At 49.7% G+C, this 21,015-nt stretch overlaps 4 protein-coding genes across 5 annotated transcripts; 1 reads left to right on the top strand and 3 right to left on the bottom strand.

Annotated features, from left to right (window-relative positions):
* Positions 1–23: 23 nt before the first annotated feature.
* Positions 24–4,396, bottom strand: LOC117646522 (eukaryotic translation initiation factor 3 subunit B). The gene is made up of 12 exons (XM_034387536.1): positions 4,215–4,396; positions 3,570–3,765; positions 3,362–3,481; positions 3,090–3,276; positions 2,854–3,011; positions 2,003–2,201; positions 1,783–1,925; positions 1,544–1,682; positions 1,265–1,460; positions 768–1,189; positions 575–683; positions 24–500 (listed from the first exon to the last, which is right to left on the bottom strand). The coding sequence occupies exons 1-12, from the start codon at positions 4,348–4,350 to the stop codon at positions 406–408; spliced, it is 2,100 nt and encodes a 699-aa protein (XP_034243427.1). The 5' UTR covers positions 4,351–4,396; the 3' UTR covers positions 24–405.
* A 437-nt stretch (positions 4,397–4,833) lies between these two features.
* Positions 4,834–8,353, top strand: LOC117646523. The gene is made up of 6 exons (XM_034387537.1): positions 4,834–5,308; positions 5,392–5,752; positions 5,832–5,951; positions 6,027–6,161; positions 6,248–6,394; positions 6,482–8,353. Exons 1-6 carry the CDS (start codon positions 5,031–5,033, stop codon positions 6,662–6,664), a joined length of 1,224 nt encoding a protein of 407 aa, XP_034243428.1. The 5' UTR covers positions 4,834–5,030; the 3' UTR covers positions 6,665–8,353.
* Positions 8,354–8,402: 49 nt separating this feature from the next.
* Positions 8,403–10,860, bottom strand: LOC117646524. Of its 2 annotated transcripts, none has more exons than XM_034387538.1 (3): positions 10,623–10,860; positions 10,076–10,190; positions 8,403–9,961 (listed from the first exon to the last, which is right to left on the bottom strand). In XM_034387538.1, the coding sequence occupies exons 1-3, from the start codon at positions 10,691–10,693 to the stop codon at positions 9,755–9,757; spliced, it is 393 nt and encodes a 130-aa protein (XP_034243429.1). In that variant the 5' UTR covers positions 10,694–10,860; the 3' UTR covers positions 8,403–9,754. The 2 variants fall into 2 exon arrangements, with proteins under 2 accessions (XP_034243429.1, XP_034243430.1); XM_034387539.1 differs by lacking the exon at positions 10,623–10,860 and adding an exon at positions 10,313–10,580.
* A 616-nt stretch (positions 10,861–11,476) lies between these two features.
* LOC117646375 (glycine-rich cell wall structural protein 1-like) lies at positions 11,477–17,171 on the bottom strand. Its single transcript, XM_034387256.1, has 4 exons — positions 17,038–17,171; positions 16,326–16,470; positions 13,548–13,680; positions 11,477–12,974 (listed from the first exon to the last, which is right to left on the bottom strand). The coding sequence occupies exons 2-4, from the start codon at positions 16,338–16,340 to the stop codon at positions 12,253–12,255; spliced, it is 870 nt and encodes a 289-aa protein (XP_034243147.1). The 5' UTR covers positions 16,341–16,470; positions 17,038–17,171; the 3' UTR covers positions 11,477–12,252.
* Between the last annotated feature and the right edge of the window lie 3,844 nt (positions 17,172–21,015).

Below are 21,015 nucleotides of genomic sequence, written 5' to 3'. Positions count from 1 at the left end.
GTGTGGATTGAAGAACACAGCACTAAAAGTAATGGTCATATGCATTTATTAACATTCATGAAACACTTTGAAATGAAACATGAACTTAACAGTGAAAATTCCGAGTGTTGAGAATAAATCAAAAGATAATATTATTACATAGATAGAGTAATGAGCATGATAATCTGTATGGGACATGATACAATCTACCAAGATACACCAAAAAATGGGAACCGCAGTAGCAGGTGAGTGGCTCGGCCTTCCTCAGACTAAACCACGTCATTTTCAATCAGAGGTAAAAAAAGGAGTTCATACTAATTACACTGAAGAAGTTACAAAATACCCTCAGACTTCAGAGAATACTTCACTTCACAACAAAAGCAAATCTCCACTTGATGGTTTCCAGAATGGCCTTTGAAGAATGACTTAGTCGATAATAGTTGTTTCCTCCTTTATGAAAAATTCAATGACTTCCTCATCCACATTCTTGGTGTCGGTTTCAATTTCATCAGTATCAACATCTAAAAAGGGACAATGATTAGGAGTGCGCGGAAGAGTACAAACAGAAAATAAGGTTTAAAATGCAGAGACTTACTATTTCTCAGTTGGAGACGCCTTGGTTTCTGTTCTTGCCATTTCTCTCTGCACTTATCGCGGTATGCATTGAACTCATTCATCAGAGTTCGCCTCTTCTCCACAAGTTCCTGAAGAAATCACAAGAACATTAGCATCATCCAATTATCTCAATAATAATAATAATAATAATTGTAAAATTCTATAATACAAACCTTTGAGGCACGAGATGAACGCATTCGATCTTTGCTCTCAAATTGAGCAGAGTACTTCTTCAAATTCTTTTTGATCTCCTTCTGTTCCTTGATGGATAGGAGGGATGCAGGTCGCGGACGCCAAAGTAACTGACAGAAGGCTCCTGAATTGAAGCGTTTTAGAATCTTGCCCTGGAATGACCATACTGAGTATCCAGTGTCAACCTTGGCCTTCCAGAAGGAGCAAACAGTCACAACATAACGGCCAGTCGGGTCCCATTCAACATCAGAAGCCTGGAAGTGCTCTTGTTGTGCCATGACATTGAAGTCAGCAGTGTCCACAAACTCCAGAACACCACTGGATGAACGCAAGTCAGCCAAGACAATGTACTGTCCAGTAGGAGACCAGAACAAATGGTTGCAACACTTCTTCTCCAGTTTTTCTGCAAAACAGAGAAAATTCAAATCAATTTGCAATGGAAAGATCACCATTATTCCTAGATGTTACGACCACTTACTGAGAAGAGCTGGTGTCTGTCCGGTCTTAACACCATAGAATGAAACACAGATATTCGGCTGATCACCATGAATAATGGCAAATTTGGACCCAACAGGCTCCCATGCAAATGCATGAATTGATTCCTTCACTTCCACACTGTCAACTGGAATCTGCTTCTCTTGCATGTGGAATATTTCAAAATTGAAGTACATCCCCTGTAAAAGCAAAAAGCATGAAATAAAAGACCTATGAAGAGGAAGGCAGTTCTGTAGTCAAAATCAGTGAAAGGGATACTCACGCTGTATTTGATTTCATTCTTGTCCTTCCTGATTTTGCTGTATCGGTCTACCTTCACACACAGATAATCCCCAGATTTCTGCCAATGCATACGGCAATCAGCTACATTGAACAAGTTTTTGGACCGGATTTCACTGCGGCTAAGGGAGGCAGGAGATGCAGAAAAGAAAGTATTTAGGTAGTCCTTTACCACCCCAGAACCATCTTTTCCCAAATTCCATGCTAGAAATTAATACAAACCTTGGGATTTCAATAAGTGTCACCCTAGCAGGTACATCCTTGTCCTCTGCCATCCAATATGCAAGGATGTTGTCAGCTGGAGACCAACTAAAATCTCTAATGCCAGGGATCTTAAAACTTTTCTTGTTCAGCAAACCAAATGACTGTAAAGAGCAGATTATTAATATTAGCCTCACTTGAAATAGAAAAGTATATTAAAAATGAAACTAGCAGCACTTACAGGTGTTTCATATACACTCAACATATCTTCATCACTTCTGGCAAAGTACTTGTCATCATGAGACCATCGAATGAAAGGCCACATCATCTGGCAGTTCAAGAAGAATGATCTCTTCTCCTGGCCAGTTCGGATATCCCAAATGATGAGGTTCTTGGGTTCACCAGGACCATCAAATGTAGGAGAGTAAGTTACAATGTACCTAGGAAAATTTTTTGAACAGGAACAAAATGAATTTAAGGTAATCAATTGCACATCAAAATAACTCAGTAATGAGGTAATTTGACATAAGTCTAAGCATGGTAATAAAACACTATCCAGTCTAATTTGATTTTCCTCTTTCAATTTTTCTACATAGAAATAAGTTGAGATTGAGTAACATTGAGCTTGTCAGAAAAGATTAAGCATTGCAATCAACACTGTGCAGTTGATTTGATTTCTTTCATCATTTTGTTACATTGAAATAAATTGAGATTGAAAAACATTTCACTTGTCAGAAAAGATTAAGCCATAGTAATCAACACTATGGAGTCTGATTTGATTTCTTTTCATCATTTTCCTACATTGAAATTAATTGAGGTTGAGAAACATTTCACTCGTCAGAAAAGATTAAGCCATGGTACTCAACACTATGGAGTCTGATTTGATTTTTTTCATCATTTTTTTACATTTAAAAATTAAGGTCATAAAATGTTGCCACTGTCAGAAAAGATTAAGCCAAAGTAATCAACACGGTAGAATCTGTCAACATATTTCATCATATGGCAGAAAGTAAACTTGAACAGAAGTAAAAAAAAATAAACTACAAGAGATCCCAAAACCCTGTGACACGTTTCATTAACAATACAACTTACTTTTCGCTGGGCGAGAAGTCAATGAACTGAACCCCTGGGTGAGCAAACTTCATTTTCCTGACAAAGTCTGGTCCGCCCCACAAGCAAACACCAGCAAGATGAATGGTGGTAAAGTAGGTTCCCATTGGTGACCACTTGACATAGGTTTCTGTCCATCTCTGCACACATAAGATAAAGGAATTTTATGACATGAATTTGACAGGACAAGAGAAAGAGAATACACTCCAAGACTTTACCTCTTTTTCTACCAACTTTATTGGCTCTGGGGCAGAGTTAAGCCAAATTTGAACTGTGCCACCCCTGTTCATGACAGTACTGTACTGATCATATGCATCAGGCTCCAACAAGTAATAGTGGAGGTTGCCCATGTCAGTGTAGGGCTGGGGTGCAGGTGGCTCCCATTCATCAGGAATCTCCTCATACCTGGAGAAATACAGCAAGCCATTAGAAAACTGCTAAAAAAAATTAGGTAGATATGAAAAGAATTTAATTCAAAACATTATCCTACTTTCTAAAGTCTGTGAATAGATTCACAGAAAATGTGTGAAGCCTATCAAGCTTGTGGTTGTTAAGCAAGGTCACAGCTTCAGCAGCATGACCAGGGTTAGCATACTCAATGAAGACATATCTGAAAGAAAGATCAAGCATTTACTAACTTCACTCTCAAAGAACTATGTCAATAATTTGATACAGGTAAGAATCAATGGAAGCCTTACCCTTTGGTGTTACCATCAGGAGTTTTAGGATAGCACTCATTTACGATTTCACCCACTTTGGAGAACAATTTACTGACAACATTGCGCAGTTTTTCAAAGCGCTCAGTACTAACAATGGGTATACCATCAACTACAATAACTGATTCTACTCCATCGGTTTCTTGAGGCCTATTTTTCAGAATATCTCCCAAAAGATCTGTAAGTGAGTTAAAGAAAGTTGTGACAAAACCGCTAAAAAGTACACAGAACTATGAACAGACAGCAGGATGGTCCATCAGAATGTTTTGGCAGAGACTTAAGTACAGGTTGTAGAGGAAAGCATGAAAGTAAGATAGATAGGAGCCATATGGAAACACGAAAGTTCCGTTCATCAAAGTTGATGGAAATCAGGGTGACCGGTTAACAGTCTGGAGATGTGATGACATCACAGAACAGTTTAGGTTAGGGTGAGAAAAACTTGTTAGATATTTGTTAAATTCATTGACTATTATCAACACGGGTACAAGAAAATTGATTGGATTCAAGGCAAATTTCTACGAAAAGTACATCTAAAAATATCTTAAATTATAAATTAGATGGGAAGAAACGAAGACCATATGCTGCAGTGACTTTTTGCACAGAAAAGGCACGAAACAATAGACTAACCTTCATCTGAAATATTGTCTACATAATCCTCAGGATCACTGAAATTCGGTTCCTCGTCCTCAGCACCCTCTGTTTTCTCCTGCTTGTTATTTTCGTCATTTTGAGCAGCCTTTTCGGCGTCCTTCTTCTTGGCCATCTTGGAAACCTCGTGGAGGAATATGGCTGCCGTCAGCGGTTCGAAACGCCGCTGACGTTGCGCGTTTATTGTTGCAAGGCGCACTTTGCGCTGCCAACCAAACTAAACCAAACTAGACCCGCCTCGTGAAGCTTTCTCTTGATATTTGCTGCAGAATGTGGATGATATCAGGAGAGGAAGATATTTTTTCCTGATTTATCTGAGCGTTCTTCCATCTTTTTGTAGAGGCTGAAGAATATACAAGTGAAGCTGTTTTAGTGCAGTCACGCAAAACTGAACAACAAAAGGATTGCGGAAGACGATTATTTTACATTGCTTCCTTATATTGATTCTGATTTTTTTATTTTCATGGAATTATAGGTGGATAGTTTATTAGTCAATCTTAGGTGCAGAGTCAAGCTCTTTTTAGAGCCCATTAACGTTTTAAGAACGTGGAAGGTGCGTTAGCAGAAGAGCAGAAGGCAGCCGCAGACGACATCTTGTTTCTATAGCTGCACGTACCTAAGCGTAGCAGTTTCCATCTTGCTGCCAGAGTATCAAAGCGGTCCAAGCATAACCGGATTCGACGTGGTCAGCTTCTTGTGTGGTGTCTGCAACTGTTGTTGAAGCTTATCGCGGCTGTTGTGATGTAGTCTGTAACTACTTTAAAACGCGTGTGGAGAGTCCGTGCGACTGAAAACATGAGTGATATGCCCTGCATAACGTACATGACTCTGTATATTCTTTCCCTGCACGTCATTCAGAGTAATTCAAGGGCTTCTACAGGATGGAGGTTAGATCCGGAGGAGGGAAAAATTGTACAGACCACCATATATCCCAACGCTTTTGGGCCTCAAAGTACCGAGGATCTAATTTTTGACATCATATCGTCCACTGTTCATGTTGGGAACACCTGGACCAAAACGGTTGCAGGCAACCTGTGCAAAGAGTGTCAGTCAACAAACACTTCTGTGTCAGGGTAAGTTGTTACTGCCTCAAGTTTGTGCAGTGTATTTAAGCATCAACTTGATTTAATTTTCTAATTGCCTTTTTTTCCCTCAGAACAACAAACGCAGTTAACACAACAAGCGACATTTCAAATGCCACCAGTCGCTCTCTTCCTGTGCCGAGCAAGAATTCCCGCCACTGTAATGGATCCGCTTCCAATAATGTTAAAGCGAAATTGACAGCCCCAGATGGAACAGTTTTGAAGAGCAAAGAACCTAAACCTGGGGACTTGGAGGAGTTGGACTGTGGAAAACCTGTTAATTTTACATACTATGACAACCTTTTGGGCGTTTCAAACCGACAGTCTCATCCTCATGTACCTGAGGTACAAATGGAATTAATATTTAAAAAGAAAATGGTCAAAGAACAAGATGTTGAAAATATGGAAAGAAAGTTGAGAAAAGCAAAACGAGATGTAAGCGGCTGTAAGACTGACCCATAATATTTTATGTGTGCCAATCATGATTACTCAAGCCCTGTTATTTTGTTTTCAGAAACCCAAATCAGTGAAGCTCTACAACCAAATAGGGAACTTCTGGCGTATAAAAGGAGACACTCAAAAATCCATCGAATGCTTTAGAAGGGCATTAGCTGTCTCACCTGACAATGCAGAGGTATTTTCAATACAAAATTTTATTTCGCTCTTTATATGTATTTGAATGTTTTTCTTAATCCTATCTTTTTTCTAGGTGCTGCTTAATTTGGCTAGAGTCATGTTGAATCTCCAGTACTGGGATGATGCCCTGAAGTTAACTGTCTGGTCTTTGGACAAGACCGACAAAAACGCATGGCAACAACACTTTACTTTAGGAGAAATTTTCAAGGTAAATTTCTTGTGATACATGCAGTTTTATTGTCAGTATTCACCTTATTTTCAGTTTTTAATGACACACCATTGCTTTACATGCAGGCCATCGGTCAGTACCGAAATGCATCAGCACATTTGAGACATGCTGTGGAGCTCAAACCTGACTTTGAGCCAGCTGTTGAGTTACTTCGCAGTATTGAAGAAGCTAAAAATGTGCACCTATACACATTGTTTATAGTTTGTATTCTGGTGAGTGGATGAAATGAATTACCACATGTGTTTAATGTCGTGCTGTTCCATATTTAACTGTGTTTCACACTTTCTTGCTATTTGCAGGCATTGGCTGTCATTCTAGTCATTCTCTTAGGGTGTCTCCTTGATGATGATGAGGATGATGTTGTGGGTCCCAAAGTTCAGCGCCATTACAATAAACCACTTGGTGTGCGATCCCTGAAACTAGGGATATCCTCACGGGGTTTTCGTAATAAGGGGTCAGGCAGGAATGGAGGCCACAGCTAAAGGCATTCAGTCCAAACATCCTCTTTCCTTTTGTTAAGTATTTAACTGAATATTGTTTGTAGCAGCCTGTATTTAATTTGGTTCTACCAAGCAACTTTCTTAAGACTGGGATTCTTTGCAAGATAAATACTTTTGTTGTGATTTCTTTGTGTTCAAGTTTGATTTTAGTCTCACCTTGTGATAAAGTTAATGTACAATTGAAGTAAGAGTAATATTGTATTAGTATAGTTTTAAACTGAGAGCCCTCAGTACAAAGTTATTATGTTCTTGTCATGCGTAAATTATTGGGTTCAACTGGCTGATTTCTGTCACTTGTCCAATTTCCAGTGTGCATGTTAGTCTGTGTACAAGTTCCTTTAAGTTGTTGTGTTTTCCTTTCCCTTTTTTTGTTGTTTAATTTGGTATGTATGGCAACTTATTATCATGAGACATGCTTTCAACACAGAGTGAAAATCTTTCTCTATGAATTTGTGAGTATAATAGTACTTTTTATTTACAATACAACCTTCTTCATTTCATATGAATGTCCTTGATTGTTACGAATTGAGAACTTTTCAAAAGACCTGACTTTCAGCTCGGGTAGCAGAACTTATTTGCTGCCAAGAGAGAAAACAGTGATGAAAAATTTTGTTTTGTTTTATATAATTTAATTTTAACAAAGTCTTTTGATCAATACCTCAAGGAACTATTATTTAGCTGCGCTTGTTTGGACACATCTTATTTTACCCTGTGTTTATTGCGACAAAGTCTCTCGTTTTTGGTCTTCTGCCACATTTGATTTTATTTCCTCTTTCTGTTTTCTGAGTTATCTCACTCAAGGTTACTGTTGACTTATTTCTGTGTGGAGTCTTGCAAATACTTCAGATTGTAGTTGTAAGGGCAACTCTTTTCAGGAGTTACAAGAATTTTAATGTCCTCTTCTCCATTATTGAATTTTATCTCAATTTTGACACTTCCAAAACCCTATTTCAAACCTTGAATTGTTTGGCAAGAGTTTGGTGGACTTCCAGAGTGTTGGATGTGTGGATGTAAAGCACTGAATCAATTGATTGTCTCCATGTCTCCATTAATATTTGAAATTTTCAAGGTTTGACTTTGCTGGGGCTTCAATACATTAGATGTTTTTGGAGAGATGTAGCCTCTTTCTAGTAATAGACTCCTTGCAATCTCAATAGAGTATTGTGTTTGCTCCACTTTTAGGAATGTAGGATATTTGTATTATGAGTGAGAAGACCGATCTAATGTGTTAGAGATATTGTTTGTCAACTGGAGCACAAGCTACACTGCTATCAAGTATTAAACCTGTACATAATCAAGTTATCTGTTAAAGAGTAGAAATTGTCAGATAGTTGTACAAGACCGTATGTTGTGAAATCTATTGCACATTTTGCTTTACTGTATGTTCAAATACAAGGAGCAATGATTATTCATAGCATTCCAAAGAGTGTGTCCTCAATTTTTGAGACAATCTAGGGTGTCAAACTTGTGCATTTTCTAAAATGCAATCTGGGCTATCGAGTTTTATGTTGTTATATCTTGTCCAGCCTTAGCAATTTGTATGAGTGCTGCTTTGGCCAAGTCAAGTGTGCATGTAACATGTAACTGTAGTGACATATTTGTGCTAAAAATGCCTTCCTTGGCATATTTGTCCAATCTAATAAAGTTGCACCAATGTGCTGCTAACTGTCAGTTGAATTGTTTTAAACCATTGCTCCATCATCATAAAAAGCACATCACATACAGGCAAAAATAAATACATTTATTTGATTAAAATGCACACTTACATACATACAAATTAATTTCCTGCCAGAGGATGATCTTATAATTCTGTTGCAGCTGATTCCGGTTCAATGATGTAGATGACACATTCAGTACTCTTCAAATGCAATGAGTTTTCAATTGATCACAAAAATTCACATACAGAATTTTCTTATTCATGGCAAACGTTTCGTTCAAGTATGCATGACAGCATATAAAAATAACACTGGAACTGTCAACAGTAAGCAAAATGTATGTCAACACACTGTAATCCCTTGGCAGATGGTAATGCGGGCTTACTGTTGTTATCTAATATTTTTCTCACTTAAAGTGATAAAGGAATATAATGCAAGAGAATGCAGAAATTACACAGTGGTACAGTATCCGGCATCTCAAGTCACAAGTACTGTTCCTACAGGAAAAAATATTTATCAGCAGACTATTCAGGTCACAATAGTTTCAACAAAAGCATACCTAATTTTATTCAATAACATTAGCTGATACACAATACACCTAATTTTAGTAGAATAAACTCTTTAGAAGCAAAAGAACAGTATAACCTGCTTATAACGTAATCCCATAAGTCACAGAAGCAAAAATGAACTAAAAACAAGGAATCCCATGAAATCCTGTCTCCTTTTCATATTGAGTGACACACATACAAAATGGACCCAAGCGCTTATGTTATACGCAAGTTATACTGGAAGAATTCATACCTTAAATGGTCAATTTCAGCTGAGAAAAAATTCTGACACATACCTGACAACAATTCACTTCTAAGTGATGCTACAACTAAGAGGCACAAAAATAAATTTTGGGGAAAATTGCTATGACAACTTTTATAATTTGTAACATTTCTTATATCATCTAGTATTTATTTTTATCAATGCAAAAAAATTTAAAAAATACCAGGGATATATGCAAGACACAATTTGATCAACTACGCCATAAATTCAAAATTCTAGTACAACTTCTCTCAAATTTTATCTTTTTAATGGGAACATAAAGCACACGTCCATTTTATTTTCACATCACAGTTATGTATGCTGCCGCAACGCTATCCCAGTACTGGCAGAAAGATCGTTTTATTTAAGAATCTTCAGACTAGAAACATAAATACATTGAAAATGAACCATGCTGAATGGAATGTCTAAGAAAAGGCTTTGAAAGTTGCAAAACTACAAGAGAAACACAAACACACAAAAAAAGAAAACAAACAAGCTCACTTAATTTTGTCAATACAACATAAATCTTAATTTGTAAAAAAAAAAGGGGCAACAGAAAAAGAAACAATCAAATAAATTACAGGACATAAAAACTAAGGCCTACTAACTAAAAAGATTGACCAGTTCTTTGCATTCGTTCCATATTCAAGTAGTATAATAATTTATTGGGCTCATAGTAAAAGGGATTGTCTGAGACATTGAGATCTGGGTTGTACATTGGCTGAGGGACAGGCCCCATTTCTCCTCCATTACTTTGTCCTTCATGCAGAGAACTGGGTTCGCCTACTCTCCCAACTGTGGGGACAGGATGGACCTGAGGAATACGACAAAAATACAGAAAAGCATAAGTCGGTGTTTATTCAAAAACCTTAAATTTGTCAGGGAACTGACGTTTACTGTCAAGACAGATATGCATTAAATTACAAACCTCTTCATGAACCGAAGCGTGGTGATTTCCATTGTTGATGTGTAAATTGTTGATTCTCTTTGATAGTGGTGTAAAGTCACGAGATTCGTCATCTCCATCACAACGGCCTCGTTTCCTGCAATGTAAAAGGTATATAAAAATCAGCGAAATACATGACTGCCATGTTTCAAAAACATTAATTCTTGTAGCTACTTTGAAAGTGGGTTGCAAAAATTTTGAAACACAATAACATTTTACCTGAACATATTTTTTAGAAGTTCTCGAGAATTCAATATGTACAACAGTTCATAAAAAGGAGAATAATGGTGATATTAAGTTAAATACTGATGAAGACGATACCAAGTCTGTCCACACGTAAACAAAGTACGGCGAGCGAGAGAGAGAAAGAGGTTAGACACCTCGCGGACAAAACTGTCTCCAAGTGGGTAATCTGAGTTGTTACTCTACACGAACTGTTGGCGTAGAAGCAACAGTACTGACGGTCGACACAAAGCCACTTTTTCTACCAGAAATCAATTTCTACAGCAAACTCCAGCACGATAATCACCTGCTTCCCAAAGATGATTGAGTCATATCGAATCCGTTCGTATCGAAAAACACTGCCGGTGCCACAAACATTCATTGGGCTTCTGTGACGACGATGCCTTGTGTTGTGACACTAGCGTCAAATGCTCCGACTCCCTTAAGTTTAAATTTGAGCCCTTCCTCGACGTGGGCAAGGCGAAATGGGGGTTGTCGAGAGGTGTCTGCTGCCCGCTCGGCTCGGCTCGGCTCGGCTCGACGGCGCAGACGTTTCTTTGTTGCAGGCAGGGGCGGGGGGCGGGAGGGGGAGGGGAGGGGCGTTCGGGATGGGTTCGGGCCGAACTCGTTTACTTCGGCTCCAGTTCCGGACGTCGTAGATTGCCAGTGTGCTTGTAGAGATATTTAGTGCCACGCTTGTCAAGGCTGAAACGCAAGTGGCTCCATCGTGCGAGAGGGTAATGCCAGGTAATGTAGGGCTGTACTCAGTACTAGAGCCGTACATTGCCCCTTCGGAGTAGGCTACCCTTCGTGACCGACCCGTGCAACCCCTATCCGCTTTCCACCCCTACTCCTGCCTCTCCTGTCCAACCCTAAAGCGCTACCCCTACCTTACCCACATTGATGCAATGTTCCCATGCCATTGATGTGGGACCTGGTTTAGACGTGTCCCGGGGTGAATATTGAGCATCGAACATTGTTTTGGACGTCTTTTTCTGCCTTGGTGTTCATTTGGGTTAGGAGAGGGTTTGAAAGGGATACGTATCGTGGTGCAATCTCGCTAGCAATCGAAGTACAGTACCAGACAGTACCCGTACTGTATACGATGACTGTACGTGGTCCATGATGAAAAAAATGAACAATTTTAAAAACACACACATAAAAAACTCCATATCGAAACCAGTCTTTATTACACACTGAAAATCAATACAAAACAAAAAAGTACACATCATCACAATACGGAACAGGGACGTCGTTGGCAGGCAGTGTGCACGTTGCTCTCATGCAGGGCGCGTGAACCAAGAGCAGTCAGCAGCCACCACCAATTTCATTTTTTTGGGGAGTGGGATAGTTGAGCTTAGTATGGCGATTGAACCATGAGATGAGTACGGACAGTCATGGGTGAACCGTTAGTTCGGAGGTTCGAGAGCGGCGGAGGTGTTACCCCGCGCGCTTCTGGAACATCACACTCACTTTAGGGTCGATCCTGACGTCGTCACTACAGTGCGGCCGTTTAGAGGAGTCGCCCGCGGAATGCTTGCGGTGCGAGTTCGAGTGCGAGACCCATTAGAGAAAGACGCGGTCGAGGCGTGTGCGTGCGTGTGCGTGCGTGTGCGCACTCGGCGGTGCGGTCACGCGTCGCCTCGATGCGGCGAGTGACGCAAGGGCGTCCTCATCCATCGCCACTCCGCGCACGCCGGCGTGCGGGCCGTGCGGGCCGCGCGCGTGACGAAACAAATGAGGGAAGCACTTTCTTTCAGTTCAGTTTATGATTGTCGTCGAGGTGGCGCGCCGCGAAGGAGCTCCGCTAGCGGAAGGCGCGGAACGCCGGACGCGTGGAGATGCGCGCGCGCTACAGTGGCGCAGGAGTCCCATCCGACTTTGGTATACAGCCTTCGAGCGTCATTGGTCGCGCAGGGGGACCGTTTTGCGTCTGCTCAGCCTTTCAGGGACCCCAGGTTGAAGCCCCCACCACCCCCACCCAGGCCTCCCTTGAGGCTGCTCAAGCTGCCCAAGCTGCCCAGGTTGAATCCGCCGCCACTGCCGCCGCCCAGGCCGCCCAGGCCACCCTTCAGGCTGTTCAGGTTGAAGCTGCTTCCTAGACTGCCCAGGTTGAAACCACCTCCTCCGCCTCCGCCGCCAAGACCACTCTTCAGGCTGTTCAAGTTGAAGCTGTTCCCCAGACTACCCAGGTTCAATCCGCCGCCGCCGCCACCGCCCCCAAGGGAGCCGAAGCTGCTCTTCAAACTGCCGAGGTTGAAGCCGCCGCCACCGCCGCCTCCCTTGCCGCCGAAGCCGCTGGTCAGACTTCCGAGGTTAAAACCGCCGCCGCTGCCGCCGCCGCCGCCCAGCGAGCCGAAACTTCTCTTCAAACTGCCGAGGTCGAAACCGCCGCCGCCGCCGCCTCCCTTGCCGCCGAAGCCGCTCGTCAGACTTCCAAGGTTGAAGCCGCCGCCGCTACCGCCGCCCCCCAGGGAGCCGAAGCTGCTCTTCAAACTGCCCAGGTTGAAGCCGCCGCCTCCTCCATTGCCGCCGAAGCCGCTGGTGAGGCTGCCCAGGTTGAAGCCACCTCCGCTGCCGCCTCCGCCGCCCCCCAGCGAGCCGAAGCTGCTCTTCAAGCTGCTGAGGTCGAAGCCACCGCCGCCACCCCCGAATCCACCTGTTCGACAGGAAAGAAAGGATGGATTAGACAGACGCTTAGTTGGTCAGAAGACCGGTGGAGGCGGCTAAAATCCTGGACGCGTTTTGAGCTCCAGCCAGAGTCGCTAAATGGGACTAGAACTCAACGTGTGACCCTACCTATGAATTGCTCTCTGAACGAGGAATCCATTGCTGGGGTCACACGTTCGGTTCGAGTCCCTTTTAGCGACTCTCTGGAGCTCCAAACGCGCCCAGATTTTTGGCGCCTCCACCGGCCCACTGTGAGACGCCTGCTAACGCCTGCCAAGTCCAGGGTAGGCCGCCCGCTCCACTCGGGAGAGCAGCGCGCTCCGGCACGGCCTACCTCCCAGGCGCTAAAGGGTCGCGCTGCCCGCCGATGTTATCCAAGAAGTTATCCAAGAAAATGTTTTCCTTCGAAGGAACAAATAGAAATGTTTTCGCGTCGGCTCAACACCGGCCGCGCGGTGCCACCGGACTCTCTGGCGTGCGGCGTGCGCACACGGGTTGAAGTCCGTGAACTGTTATCACTCGCACCATCGCCGGCGTCGCCCCGCCGACCAGACTAACTCACCTCTCCTGACTCGGTGCAGCACGGCGGGGCCCTGCTGCGCCTGCTCCGCCTCGGCCGCGGGCGCCTCGACGGGCACCAGGAGGGCAGGCTGCGCCAGCAGGGCCAGGGTCACCATCACCCCGACCAGCAGCACCTGGGACGGCAGAAAAGCGCAGCAGCGCAGCCAAGTGTCAATATTGGGCATTAGAGGGGGAAGTGAAGTGAAGTGCTCCCGGGCGCGACTTCCGCGTCGAGAGGCGCGACTTTTCGGCGAGGCGCGGCGCATTGCCGGCGACCAGGACCGTGCCTTGCTTGGCGTGGCTCGGCGTGGCTCGTCGTGGCGGGGCCCTGGCGCGCCGTGTTTCAAGCAGTTTCAAGGCCCGCGCGACTCCTCGTCCGAGTGCCGTTAATGCCGCCAAGCCAATCCACTCGGATGGATGCACGATGACAACGGTCGGGGTGTCGTCGCGCCGTCTCTCTCGCACTCCCGGGGCGCGCCGTGCTCGGCGTAGCCATGGCGTAGCAGTGCGAGAGAGACGGAGACTGCGCGGAACGGCTCTGCGGCGTAATTGGCGGAGCGAGCGGCGCGAGCGCTGCGGGATCAGAAGCGCGCGCTTCGCCGCTTCCTCGTCCATTTTTGCCATTTTGGCGCCTGGCCTAGCTTCGCCGACCTGGGTGGTGCGCCTACACTGCGACGCGCCGCAACGCGAGACAATCATGTGCGAGAATAACTTTGAATAGAAAGTCGTAAAGACTTTAGAGCTTTACGAGCGGCGACGTCCTCGGCCTCCGATGCAGCACACGCCGCGCACGCCGCGCACACCAGCGAATGACTTGTTCACGTTGCTTTTTTCGACGACGCCATTCGATGCCCTTTCCGGTGTCGTGGTCGCGAAGGCGCGAACACTTGCGTTCGGTAAGAACACGAGCAAGACCGAGCAGGAGGCGCAGCGCCGTACAGTGGGCGCACAGTGGGCCATGCCGGCGCAGGCGGCCAAACCTCAAGACTCGTTTAGAGTCGCTTTAGAGTCGCTAAATGGGACTCAAACCGAGCGTGTGACCCCACCAATGGATTGCTCTCCTAACGAGGAATCCATTGGTGGGGTCACGCGCTCGGTTCGAGTCCCATTTAGTGACTCTGGGGCCCAAAACCCGCCCGGGGTTTTGACCGCCTCCACCGGTCCTCTGGCCCACTGTGCGGCGGCGTCTGGGATGCAGCGGCACTTGGTCCTTGCAGGGCCGATTCCGAACGGTCCTCCGTCTCTCTCGCACCCCTTCGGGACGCACCATGACGTGCGAGAGAGACGGAGCGACGAAAGCACCGTTCCGAATCAAGCCGCTGGAGCAGCGCGTCGAGGAGTCTGGCGAAGAGGCGCGTGGCGCGCGTGGCGGTAGCTCTGGGCTCCAGCCAAATGAGCTCCTCAAATTCCCTCGCCATCCCCACAGCGTACGCGCGCCTCGCCTCGCCACGCGTCGCGGTACGCGACTCGGTTTCGTCCACACTTCCGCGATGGCATATAAATGGTGGCGCATTATTGTTCCTGCCTGGGACGTCCAGGTATCGGTGCAGTTGGCAGTGGACTCTCCGCAGTCAATGCATTGGCGTGCAACGGCAGGGAAAGCGACTTGAACGTTAAACGTCCAAAGCGTCCAAACGCCCACAGGCAAAAAAAAATTAAAAAGAAAACACTTTTCTAAAATGAATTTGGAGAAGTTTTTGGAAATTCTGAAAAATATTACTTTGCAAGTGAAATAACACGAAAGGCAAATAACAATTAAAATTTATGAGCGAGATAAACGCAAAAGGCAAGGGACAATAATAATTTTTGAGTGAAATAAACGCAAAAGGCAAGTGACAATGACAATTTAAAGACGCATAATTGCACAAGAGGCCACGTCGAAGTTTTGAAATTTTTGAAATGGAAAGGTTTGAACCCGTGATCTCTTCGTACGGACGAGTCTCACGCACTGCCCACGCGGCCGCATACCGCCGCGGTATTGTTCCGAAGGAGTCTTAGCTGGAGTGGTCGCGACGTCAACGGCTCGGCACGCAGGACGCCGCTGCCATGCAAAGTGTTTGTGCGTGTTACCCGGCTTTACCCTCTCCGCCACACTTGCTGCACACTCATTCCGAGAGTCGTCGCTCTGTCTCTCTCGCACCTGTGCGGGACGAGTGCGACCCGAGAGAAGAAGCGACACTCGGAACCAGTGTGCTGGTGGCGCCGATCGTCTTGGACGCCGGCTTTCTGCTTTCGGTGTCAAGGAAGCTTTCGGTGTCAAGGGACGCGGCGGCCGCGTTCGCCGTGCGGCCTTGCGGCGCCTCGCGGACCTCCTGGACCTCGCGGACCTCGCCGTCGGCTTCCCCTTTGTACTGCATCGCGGCGTACATCGCGGCGCGCATCGCGGACTCCGCGGCCAGCACCGACAAAGGTCCTTGACCTATCCAAAGATCCTCTTCGCGCATCGCACGCCACGACGCGGGGCTGTGCAGGGCGGGGCATGTCAGCCGTCTGTGTGTGTGCATGTGTGAGTGTGAGTGTGTGTGTGTAGCTCCTTCGGCGGGACGGCACACTTGCACACAGCACATAGGATCCGACCGATCACCGCGCCACCTCAAAGTCACAACCAACTAAAGCCGTCAGCCTGGCGGGGAACGCTTTAGTTGGTTGTGACTTTGAGGCAGGCTCACTCCCCGACCCTTCTGCACACACCCACACTGCCCACACGACCACCGCGACCCCGACCATCTCGGGAATTGGTCAACCTGTCGCCGCACGGGAAGTACAAGTCAAGTCTCACCCCGGATGTGGCCATGTCGTCCTGTTCCCGTGGGCGGTCCTCAGCGTGGTCCTCGGCGTGGTCCTCGACGCGGTCCTCGGCGTCCCTTGGGTTGGGCGCGCGGTGTGGGACTGAACGCGAGTGCCGCGCTGGTGGCGCTTATAAGCTGGAGGCCGCATCGCGCACCGCGCACCGCATCGCACCGCACGGACCGTAGCGTAGGTTAGGTACAGTGAGGCCGGGGTTCGAGGAGGGGGCACGCCTGCAGGCTGTGCGGGGTTCGAATATCGGCAAGGCGACCAAGAAGCCAGCTTCCGAGCCAGCTTCACCCATTGGACCAGGCAAGCGGCTGGCCCTCAGGCGGGCCTCAGGTCGCGAGGGGAGTCACAATCAAATGCACAGGGTGGCTGGCCTTGCCGACCCCGCGCACTGCCACAGCGTTTCGTCTTTCTTTCTCTCTCTCACACCCACGCGGGCCGCCCCACACCGACCAGCACGCGGAGTTAGACGGCCAGCAGCTGCAGCTCGATTCCCTGCAGGCGGACTGATTCCATGCTCTGCTTTCGTCGCTCTGTCTCTCTCGCACTCATGTGGCGTTCCGGAAGGGTGCGAGGGAGACAGAGTGACAGGCGGTGCTCGGAATCGGCCCACTGAGGGTCATGGCTGCACCCGGGGGCCACTTAGTTTCATTTTGGAGAGGAAGATCGTGCAGTTAATCAGGGCTGGGCCCTACCAGTGTGCCACTGCTTCCAGCGCTTCCAGCGTGGGACGGAAGGTCCTTCCAGGAGTCTCATTCCAGCCGGACAGGCGGAGACAACGCGACGGCCGCACTCTGTCATCCTGCCTTCCTCGCCGTCCTCGCCGTCCTCGCCGTCGTCCGCGACTGCCGTGCATTTTCCGCACCGGCCCAGCGCGACCCTGAGCCCTGCGCTACGCCAGGCCGTGCCACGCCACTCCGCGCCACGCCGCGCCGCGCCACGCCACGCCGGTGCGCCTTTTAGCGCGATGGTTCGTCCTGCACTTGTCGGTCGCGGTCTCCTCTTCCCACGCGGCCAAGGCCCGAGCGGCCCAAAGGTGCAAAGGCAAAAGGCCCGGTGGCCCAAAGCCGCCCAAAGCCCCAACGGCGACGGCTCAAAGGCTGGCCTGACCCGACGTGTCAACTCGTCAATTTCACCAATTTCACGCCTCAGCCCACCCATCAATGGCGCGCGCACGTCCTGAGAAAAAAAAGAAGCAGAAGAAGAAGATTGCATGGGAGCGGCGCCATGTCGGCAAACTGTTGCTCTGTAGAGCTGCAGCCAGCCAGCCAGCAGACTGATTCCGAGAGTCGGTTTCGTCGCTCTGTCTCTCGCGCCCATACGGACGCCCCATGACTGCGAGAGAGACAGAGCGACGAGAACGACTCTCGGAACCAGCCTGCAGTGTAGCAGCAGTGCAGTCGGCCCGCCAAATTGTTTTTACCCACTTCCGGTCAACGCGGCGGCAAACACGCCGAGCGCCGCAAAGCGACGCAAAGCGCGCCGGACGGACTTCTCGAGTCGAGATCTGCTCAAACACGAGGCGAGGAGCTCGATGGCGAGTGGAGTGTTTTGACGCTGAGGCGTTCAGATTCAAATGCCTGGGAAACCTGCCTCGGCGACAACGCTCGTATCATGCTCACAATGACGAACCATTGATGCTGGAATTAAATAGGACTCTTAGATCAATGTTCGGCCACAACAATCTAAGCCAGAATTTTTGTATGTTGCACTAACATCAAGTAAATCTCACTCTCCTTAGCACTCCCCGTGAGTGAGCGGACGACACCCGCGTAACCATTATGTGCATTCCAAATGGCGGAGGCCAGAGGGAACGGCGGCCAAAAATAGCGCCGCCATTACTACCGCTGCCGTTGTGTCGAGTATTCCAGGTGCGGTCCTGTGTGAATGGAGAACGGAGAGACGGAGGAGGGGGCACTATAGCTTCTAGGAGCCCAAGCTGAAGGACTCTAGGGGCCACTAGCCCCTTCCTCTCCACAGCCGCAACTCACGCTGCTGGCGAGTGCAATGGGTGGCCTACCCACCAGGCTTCAAGCACGCCGAGTAAAGCACACTGGCGCACAGTGGGCCAGAAGAACGGTGGAGACGGCCAAAACTCTAGAAGCGTTTTGAGCCCCAGAGTCGCTGAATGGGACTCGAACCGAACGTGTGACCGCACCAATGGACTCCTCGTTCGGAGAGCAATCCATTGGTGGGGTCACACGTTCGGTTCGAGTCCCATTTAGTGACTCTGAGGTTCAAAACGCGTCCGAGATTTTGACCGCGTGATGTGATGTGATGGTGTTGTTGTAGGTGGTTGTGTTTGTGGGGAGGGCGGGGGTAACAAACGCGCAAGGATTCCTCGACTCAAGGTATTTATTGGGTTGGACCCTGGTTGACGGGTGCGCTGGCTCGTCACTGAGTGCTCCCGTGGGGTACCGTGGGGTGCCCCTGTTGGTGGTCCTGGCGGCCGAGCGGCTCATCCGTAGTAGGGGCTGGCGGGCACGCCGGGCACCGCGGCCACGCCGTGGTGCGGGGACGGCACTCCGGCCACGCCCGGGTGCACCGCGGGCACGGCCCCGGCCAGCGGCACGCCGAGGGGCGCGGCCGCGGCGCCGGCCGTCCTGGCGTACGCCGCGTACGGGTTGTAGGCGGCCGCGGCGGGGTTCACGCCGTACGGGTTGTAGGCGGCAGCGGCGGCAGGGTTGGCGCCGTAGGCGTAGGGGTTGGCGGCGTAAGGGTTGGCGGCATAGGGGTTGGCAGCGTAGGGGTTGTGGGCAGCGTAGGGGTTGACCGCGGCGTAGGGGTTGACCGCGGCGCCGGTGTAGGGGTTAACTCCCGCGGGGCTGACTCCGTACGGCGTCACTGCCGCGGGGTTTACTCCGTAGGGGTTGTAGGCGGCGGTGTAGGGGTTGTAGGCGTTGGCGGCGTAGGGGTTGGCGGGCCAGGCACCGCCCGCGGCTCCGGCGGCAGCGGCGGCGGCGGCAGCGGCGGGGTAGGCTGCGGCACGCAGTGCGGGGTACACTTTGAAAAGGCGGTTGGGCGCGGTGCCCTGCGGCGCCCTGGCACCGCTCCCGGCGAGGCGCACCTGCGCGCACCTGGCCGACGGCGCGGACGGCGCTTACCTGAGTGCTTCTTGGGACGCTCCAAGGACCCCGACGACGCGCCGCTTCCGCTGCTGTCCTGCTCGTTGGCGGCGGCGAGCACGGCGCACGCCACCAGCACGGCCGCCAGCACCTGCCGGGGAGACAGCGCCTCAGTGACACCAACGGTTCAGAGCAGAGCGGCAAAGCCCCGGCGACGTCCCGGGCGGCACTCACCACGGTCTTCATGGGCACCATTGTGAGGGAGGGTTGTGCTGGGAGCGGCTCCAGGCGACTAAGTGCCTTCCCCAGACGGCGCCCGGCTTTTATACGGATCGCGGGATGGCCGCAGTGCGGAGTGCCATTCGGGAAAAAATGAAGCGATTATCTAGGTGGGCCATATTGCAAGAGGAGCCCGCCGCCAAAGGGAGAAGGGAGGGAGGGGCAGCTAGGGCGCTGCTGCAGTGGCGGGGCGGCGGCCCGGCCCAGGCCGTCCAGGCCGTCCAGGCCCTTGGCGCGGCTGCGCCATGGCTACGCGGCCGCATCGCATTTCGCGGGTGGCGTGGACCAACTAAACGTGTCGACGTGCCCGAAGTGACCTCCACAGCCAGGGCCTCCAGCAAGTCGTCGGTAAGCGCGCCGCCGCGCTCCTGGACGGGCATGCTGTGCCTGTCGTGGTCGTGGACTCCGCGAGTGTGTTGACGGGCTGCCCGCCGCACGGCTCCTGGCAGGGACCTCGGATGCCGCGCGTGTCTGGGACTCGAGTGTGTGTTGACGGGCTCACCGACGCGCCGGCGGTGTCCACGGCCTGCTTCACGACGGTCCCCGCGGTCGATAAGTATCGCGGCGAAATTCGACAGCCACGCTACGCCACGTCGCGATGCTGCGACATCGATAGCGCAAGGACTCCGTTTTCTTTCATCCCGTCCGTCCGTCCGTCTGTCCGTCCGTCGGTCGTCGTCCGTCTCGTCTACGGAGCCGAGCCGAGTCTCGCCGGTCTTGACGTAACGCAACGCGGCGCGCGCGGCGTCGGTGGCGGAGCGCGGGGCGCGGAGCAACGCGTTGTGGGGGCGTGCCTTTGACCCCCGCAGCCCCGCACTCCGTCCGAGGAAACCCGTCCGAGTCTCTTCATTAAGGACGCCGCCGGACGGACGGTGGCGACTGGTGGCGCCGCGCGCCGCGACGCCGACACCGACGCCATGGCGACGGCGACGCTTCGCTTCGTCCTCGCCACCAGCGACAAGGCAAAGTGTTGCCCTCGGCCGCATGGCTTCCGCGTCGCGACCTTCTGCCGCCGGCCCTGCCCGACCTAACCCTAACCTAACCTTAGCCAACTTTCCTAACTTTACCTAACGCCCGTCCGGACCGCCCTCGGGCGGCAGGGCAGAGGTAGTCGTAGTAGTCGGCGAGCCAGCTCACGCCCTGCTCTCGCACCAACATGGGGCGCTCCATGAGTGTGAGAGAGACAGAGCGATGAAAACCTTTTGGAATCAGTCTACAGAGGCAGGGATAGGCGGGGAAGTCCACGGTCTTGGGACGCCACTTTGAGGCGCCCCGCCTGCGTTCGAGGCTCGGCCGAGCGATTCCGCAGTGTTTCGTCGCCCTATCTCT

The sequence above is a fragment of the Thrips palmi genome, unplaced genomic scaffold (genome assembly GCF_012932325.1).
Source record: "Thrips palmi isolate BJ-2018 unplaced genomic scaffold, TpBJ-2018v1 HiC_scaffold_19, whole genome shotgun sequence".
NCBI classification, from domain to species: domain Eukaryota; kingdom Metazoa; phylum Arthropoda; class Insecta; order Thysanoptera; family Thripidae; genus Thrips; species Thrips palmi.
Note: the sequence above shows the minus strand (reverse complement) of the source record. Positions and strands in the feature narration are given on the sequence as shown.